The sequence below is a fragment of the Lampetra planeri genome, chromosome 9 (assembly GCF_965212315.1).
Source record: "Lampetra planeri chromosome 9, kcLamPlan1.2.h2, whole genome shotgun sequence".
Lineage (NCBI taxonomy): Eukaryota > Metazoa > Chordata > Hyperoartia > Petromyzontiformes > Petromyzontidae > Lampetra > Lampetra planeri.
The window spans coordinates 5,770,468-5,778,126 of record NC_136115.1 but is presented as its reverse complement, the minus strand read 5'-3'; the positions used below and the strand labels follow the sequence as shown (position 1 = coordinate 5,778,126).

Below are 7,659 nucleotides of genomic sequence, written 5' to 3'. Positions count from 1 at the left end.
AACCCTGGAGGGACACAGCAGCAGCTGCATTCGAACAGGGCGCAACGCACGCGTGCTCTCACATCACGCTGCCGCGGTAAGGCGCAGTGCGTTACGAACGCAGCTCGAATTCGCTCGCCGATGCGCATCACACACATCGTGGGTTGCGTTAAGTGCGTTGTCACATTGGAGCTTCGTTTGAAATTTCGATTTAAAGCTTTCGTGACTGCAGGGATTCATCTTCTTGGTTCTTTCGGTAAAGTCATTATTTCCCTTCTACGTGACTTTACCGAAAGAACCAAGAAAATGAGCGTCGTTTTGTTTTTGCTTGTTTGTTATTAATAAAGACTAAACGTTGGAACAACAAGAGCTATGAAGCTCGATATAGTTTTGTAATCTAAACGCACATGTGAAACTGTGTAAATGAACGTGCTGGTGGGCTCCCTTCCATTCGACGAGGGAGAGTCGGTGTGCAGTTAAGTAGCGTGTTCACGTCTTGTCCTTTTTTTGGAGACCCTTTTTTTCAGACGACACGGAGAGAAGTCATCATGAGGTCCCACGCCACCGCCTTCCTTCTGATTCTCTTGGCAGGCCAAGTGTCCGGTGAGTGGGAAAGTGATGTCCCGTCACATCTTTCTTCAGCTTAACCGTGCATTTCGCCTTATTTCTTCGATGATATTCTTGCCCCTTATAATTTCTCAAAATTTTATCACGTATTTTGTCGATGTCTTGGATCGTATTACTATTATAGCCTTGGAAAGTGGAAGTTTATTTTGCTTATTAAAAACAAATGAAGGTTTTTTTCCCCTCCGCACTGTGTCGGTCATAGCCATGTTTCACCAAGCTCATCAGTGGGTTGGTGAAGGGTGTGGGGGGGATGCCCAGGACCGATACAGTTATCACTCGCCACTAATGTTAGCCACGGCAATGGAATTAATTTCGGGTGACCGGGTTCGTAAAGCAACGTGCCAATTGGCAGAAACACACTTTATCCACTTTTTGAATACCTCCCATGCTTATTCACAAAAGCTTTTTTCTGATAAATACTGAACTGTATTGTGTTCTTGTCACAATATATTTTTACCCGGCCGAAAATGTTCATATCCTACAGAGTTCAAAAAATCGTTCATGCAGGAATGCATATAGATTGTTCTTGCAAATAATCGTAGGATATTTTATTGCACAAACGTGTTAATAGTTTAACTTACCGTGGGAAGATCTAAAGGCAGTTCGCAGCGATAGCATTTCTCGAATGTTTATGGGCCACGCCCTAAAGCACACATACCCGTCTTTACAGCGGCACTTTGTTGAGTTTTATAGCATTAAACACCTCGAAATACGAATATATATTGTTTTACAATTATCCGTTTGTAATTGTATTTTGTTTAACTTGCAGTATATCTCAAAAACAAACGTCATCTTTAAACGTTTTAATGTACCTTGAAATAGAGTGCAGTGGTAAAGTAACGTTAAAAGCAGTCACCTGACGTACATTTTTATATCCTGTTGGAAAAATAAGAACTGGACCAATGAAGTGTGCTCTATTTTTTGTTTTGTTTACAGCAACTGACAAAAACGGTACAACCATTACGAACGTGCAAGATCTGTTTCGTAAGTGTTTTTTTTACCATCTTATATCCATGTGAAAGGCATCACCATTTATTTGTTTCCGTAAAACGCATATGCAGCATGAATTTCCACGTTGACCATTCTTTAATGTAAACCTTGGTGCTAATTTAAGCCAGCCGTTTTCCTCTACACTCACTGTGATCATCTCCACTCCTGCATACAGGGCCGGCCCGAGGCATAAGCGAACTAAGCGGCTGCTTGGGGCCCCCTGGCCACCAGGGGGCCCCCGAATCGTTTTTTTTTACAATTAAATAACTTAAACAAGTGATATAAATGAATTAATGAATGAATGAATAAATGATTCAAGACAAGAAAATTCTGTCTTCTATTTCTATTTTTGATTAGATTAATGTTTGTCTATTTTGGTTTTATTTAAAAGATTGCACATTTAATGCACATTTGCAAATAATTTATTTAATATGTTTTTTGTGACCGTTTGTATTCAGAAGTTTTAATAAAAGAGTGAAGTATTTTAAGTGTTGTTTTTATTTTTTATTAATACATAACCTCACTGTATTCGTTTATAATATTCGCTATAACATTATAGTGTGACATTTGTGTCAATAATCTTCTAGCACAGATGAGTCTGCGTGGTGGGAGGGGGGCCCCCAAATCAAATTCTGCTTAGGGCCCCCAAGAGGCTCGGGCCGGCACTGCCTGCATATACAGGAATGTGTTGCTTATTACAGTACCACGAACACAGTAGCCCCTTTAATGCATGCATATACGCATACATTGTTAATGTCGATGATAATTCATAAAACATTGCCAATCTATCCCTTTATGAATGCCGCCCTCTGCCGTGTCGGTCATGGGCGTTTGGTTGGTTGATCAAACTTCACGCTGGTCGGTGCGGTGTTGGTGAAATAGGGACGAAGGACTGGTTCAGTTTATCCCTCGACACTGATGCTGGCTGTTGATGGGCATTGAACCCAGGTCATTGTGAGTTTATGTACCACTGCCCAACAAAGACGGTTACCCCGTATCTTTGACCGTCTGGAACGCTCTTCCTTCCGATATTGGGAAGCCACTGGAGCTATGCACTTTAAATCATCTAGATTGAAAACTAATTTCTTTAGAATTGAAAGCTCATTTCTTTAGAAATGAGTTTTCTTTAGAAATGAGTTTTGTGTTACGTTTGTTGTCCTTCGCCGCACTCCGATTAGCACGGTTGGCTACGTACGGTGCAAACGTACGGTGCAAAATAAGTCATACATAAATACAATAGATATTACTTACAATTACAATGTTTTTGTTCCCCTTATAGATGCTGTTGAATCTGCATTTGGTAAGTATTTTACCAATACAAATGAGGCCTTCATGATCACAATTTGATACATAAGTCTTAAAAGTATTTGCTTCGTGTATGTTTCATGGACTGATGATACCTTGCATATAAAAAAGGATTGTACTTTAATTGTAATCCATTATTTCTTTTTTTACAGACAAACTTGGCAACACCATCTCAAGTTTTTTCGATAGTGAGTGTGCAAATATGTGTGTATTTGTGACTGCATATATAGAATAATCCCACCAAGCTCAGTTGGAGTAGCATGTCACTTTCCCACAGTATATGTCTCTGCATTGGGCAATTGTTGCCAATCATAGTTTAACTTTTGATTCCTCGGGGCTGACGTGTTATGCTATCACCAAGTCAAAGAGCTGCTTTGTCTCAGCATGTTCCGCCTTGCCTCATGACTGAACCTGTTGATGCAGAGTGTGTTGTGTATGCACAGTACTATTGCTAAATGCCTCGAGCAGGGGTTGCTCTTCTCAAGTTGTCACCGATGCTGTTATTCTCAATCCACTTAGCTCGTGGTAATGCCCCTGGCTGGTTGGGTTGTATGAGAGCATGACGTCAAATTGCCTTAAATACTGTGGCTTACCAGAGAGGTGCGCTGGTAAAGTGCCTTATTGTGTCATGTATCAGACTTACATTATAGCACGATTAGAATTAACGGCATCCATCTCCATAGGTTAAACCATTGTAGTCTGCGCTCCTTCAATGGAGAAATAGCTAAACTACAAAAACTCTCTCCTCAAGCCCTTTTGTTGTGAACAGACCTTTGACAATGGCATTTAGCTCTTGAACATATTACCATAAACGCAATAATCGAATAACACAATTTCATGTTTTGTTTGTGTGGAGCGAATTATGCAGTGTATTTACATATTGCATTTTATTTAGGCAAGACATTTTCATGCAGTTTTGGGATCTCCCCAAAATACTACAAGAAAAGTTGTGCTGATTCAGAAAAAGCCTGCCTGACTGCAAACATCACCATTGGTGAGTCTTTGCTGTGTAATTACCCGATAGATCACATTGCAACCAACACATAATTGAAGTGTGCAATGCAAATACGTGCTCGAGTTGAATCCAGGAGTATCACATTTATTTTAGATCACAAAGGAATACGACCCACTAAATAGGCTCCCATGTTTGTATTCCACTGGTGTTACCACCCATGTCACTCGTACAATTGAAATCCACAACGACTACTGTATTGAAATTGTGTGGAAGGATTACTCAACAGTGGATAAACATTTTAACTTTATGGCACAATGTTATAGTATTTATATGCTTGACATACGTGAAGAAAATGTGACTGGAAAAAAGTGTTTGAGCATATATGGCAGAGAAGGGATTTAACGAAAGAGAGAGCAAGAGTAGGGCTTGACTTACAAAGAGAATACAGAAACTCACAACTAGGTTAATTACCTTCAGACTGCAGAGAAAGCATAATCAATATAAGTCAATAACCTCTTGTTTTATGTATAATTTCACTTGCAAATAATGATGTGGGGCATCTATGTTCCATAGCTGTGATGATAATACACTACATTAACAAGTACCATTTCTATGTGTGAGCGTACACAATGGCGGAGCCAGGATTTTCAATTAGGGGGGACAACCGATCCAGCAATAAAAAAAATTATAGGAGTTGTTAGTAAGTAAGGACTTGTCCCTTGCTTTTTATTCAACGTGTGTGCGCGATGACGCAGCCATCGATCGAGGCTCGAATTCGAACCTTGTGTGATCGGCATCACGCTCGCTGAAGGTGAATGCCTTCAGGGAAGTCGTGTACTGTATACGCAACTGCGCACAATTCTGAGTCACTTATAACCGCTTTGCCGCTACATATTGCCAATTATGGACTCAGACTATTGTCCTATCATCTCATAGAGTCCCTGGCACGTAATAATATGCTGCACAGTGGCAGTGGGGGTCGCAAAATGCCGATTTATTACTAATAAGCCCAAATGATCCGATCGAAATTAAGGATTTCGATCGGATCATTGGAGGGGCACGTGCCACCCCCCCCCCCCCATTTGCTCCGCCAGTGAGCGTACACGTGTATGTGTGTGTGTGCGCGCGTGCAGGACAAGCCAGCATTCTGTTTAAGGACTGTGTCAAAGAGAACGTCTGCAACTCCACGGAGATTCTTACTGCCACCATAGCCAACATTTCCTCCTTCCAGATGTACAAAGATCAGAATCTGACCGTGAAAAGCTCTGAGTGTTGCAAGACCAGCCGCTGCAACGCTGCTCCTCATAGCAGACCTGGCCTGCCCTTGGCCTTGCTATTTGCCCCTGTCTTACCGCTCCTCATGCACTCTGGCTGATCCTCTGGCTAGGCATGATCGTTGCCACCAGGGGCCCAAGGGGTTACATGGCCTCCTTACTTTTTTCAAGTAGAGGGACCAGGATAGGATTTAGACTTGTTAACCTAATTCTGATGTTCCTTGCTCCAACTATCCTTTGCAATTCAAAATGTGTTTGAACCTGACAATGCGTGCCTCTGCATTTATCAAGAACTGAAGCTTAAAGTGTGCATGTGTGAACACTTGCATTATCAAGCAGAATTTGCGCATGAGCATGTAAATTATAAATGTTGGTGCACATTTGTGCTAAAGTGCGTGTGCATGTCTGTACTAAAAATTAAGTCTGCATAAATGTCCATGCGTGTATTAGGACGGTAGTGTGAGTGTTCAAATATGCACTCTCACTTTTACCGACTGAATGGATGCCGTATTGATAATTACAAATAAGACACGTTCCTGGGTTGAATCATGCGTATCGAGAATTCAATAAAGTTTTTAACATAGAATAGTTGAAAATCCCACTTAATTTCCATCCACACATTGCATATGCATCGGTTCTCGATGGCATTTTACAAATTAATTAACCAGTGATGTCCCTCCACACAGTGGCAACACTATCGGAGGCAGTACCAAAATGCTTGCGCAAATGCCTTGCAATCTTGTGCTTAAAATTCAGATATTTCAACATTGACATATTGTAGAGGGTGTTTATAAAAAATATCATCCATTATAATTGGCAGTTCGAATTTTTGAGCTTTGTACGTAAGTTGTTTCAAAATAGAAACGCTTTTTGTGAACCTCAGCAGATGACACAAGCGATCAACGCAATCACACTCCCGAGACGATTGAGAGCACCTGGGACTCTGTCGAATGTCAATACGAGGTGTGTTGCCAACACGATACGCGAGAGATGGTGAAACTCACATAACAAAAAAAGTCTTCACAACATTAAATGTGTATGCAGTTTAGATTTGAAGCTTTCGTGACTGCAGGAATCCATATTCTCTGGTTCTTTCGGTAAAAGTCACGTAGGTATAAAATAAAATAAAAATAAATTACGACGTTTCGATTGCAACACAAGCAATCATCATCAGGTGTGAAAACCACAGCTAATTCGGCTGTGACGGTCCCACCTGATGACGGAGACTTGTGTTGCCTCCGAAACGTCGTGATTTTTGTTTTTGTTTTTATTTTATTTTATTTTCATTCATTTTGATGTTTTACCTACGTGACTTTACCGAAAAAACCTAAGAATATAAAAATCGAAACGTCGGGATTTATTTGTATTTTATTTTATACCTACGTGACTTTACCGAAAGAACCAGAGAGTATGTGTGTGCATGCAGTTGTGTTGAACCGAACGCAAACTACTGTCTCGGCATTCTGTAATAACAGTTCATATCGTTATGGACACCCCGTATTCACATTTTGTGGATATGTCCACGCTTTATCCACTACTAGCTTGGGACCTTGAATGCTGTTGCATTATGTATGTATGTTGGCAAACACTATGGAATGCAGCTTTGGTATCGTTTGGGTAACTAGTTTAGTGGTTTTGGCTCAGCCTTCTGTTGTATTTAGCTACACTTGACTCTTTGTGAAAATAATTTTAGCAGGCTTTACGCTGTTTATACAATTTAAACAGTGGCTAGTACGTTAGTGGTAAGTGGGATATAAAGGTTGTCTACTTGATTAAAAAAAAGATTTTATTATTTTAATGAGGTTATATACTGTGTTAGTAATCGTGGTTTGGTGACGTGATAAACAAGGAAACAGTGGAACATTTTGCTTTAGTATTAAAGGGCATTAATCTGAGGTGATTATTTGTGATTTTTTTTATGTAAGGTGAAAATGATTTAAATTAGATAAGAATTTAATTAATATTTTACATTGCAGACTAACTCCGCGTTTGTAAACTGAGTCAGAAAATGTGAGATGCAGTACTAGTTGAAAATGCATGTGGGGAAAAAACCCTTAATTTCCTCAGGTCTAAAACTTTAACGTTCATTTGCCACAAAATAAATTCACTATAAAAGTTATTACTGTGTGAGGTCACATTGAGTGCATAAGCAAAGCGGCAGCAGATTAAACATGAATGTCCATGTGATGCAGCTACTTTTAAAATCCTTCATAGGTGTCAAAACTTCAAAGTTGGCCACTCATTCTATATGTGATGTGTTTGTCACAGGTTTATTTAAATCTTAAGCTGGGCTACAGCTATAATTATCCATTGGGTTTCAGTGACCTCCCAATTATGTCTTCCCGTGGTGTGAACATCACGTCATGGCAAAACAAATGGTAGTCTGGCAACAGTCTGAACCTCCGATCAGCATGGTTGGCTACGTACGGTGTGAAAGAAGTTCAACATACATAGATACAGCAGTTGACATTGTCCAATATTAGTTCAACAAGTCAGAAAAACGGGGTAACCGGCTTGTGTGGAATGTTA

The 7,659-nt window shown here is 40.2% G+C and overlaps 1 protein-coding gene across 1 annotated transcript; it reads left to right on the top strand.

The window, feature by feature from the left end:
• LOC144720614 (uncharacterized) lies at window positions 1-7,025 on the top strand. Its single transcript, XM_078597483.1, has 7 exons — window positions 1-76; window positions 507-582; window positions 1,543-1,590; window positions 2,876-2,896; window positions 3,054-3,089; window positions 3,797-3,895; window positions 4,990-7,025. The coding sequence occupies exons 2-7, from the start codon at window positions 528-530 to the stop codon at window positions 5,229-5,231; spliced, it is 501 nt and encodes a 166-aa protein (XP_078453609.1). The 5' UTR covers window positions 1-76; window positions 507-527; the 3' UTR covers window positions 5,232-7,025.
• The last annotated feature ends 634 nt before the right edge of the window (window positions 7,026-7,659 follow it).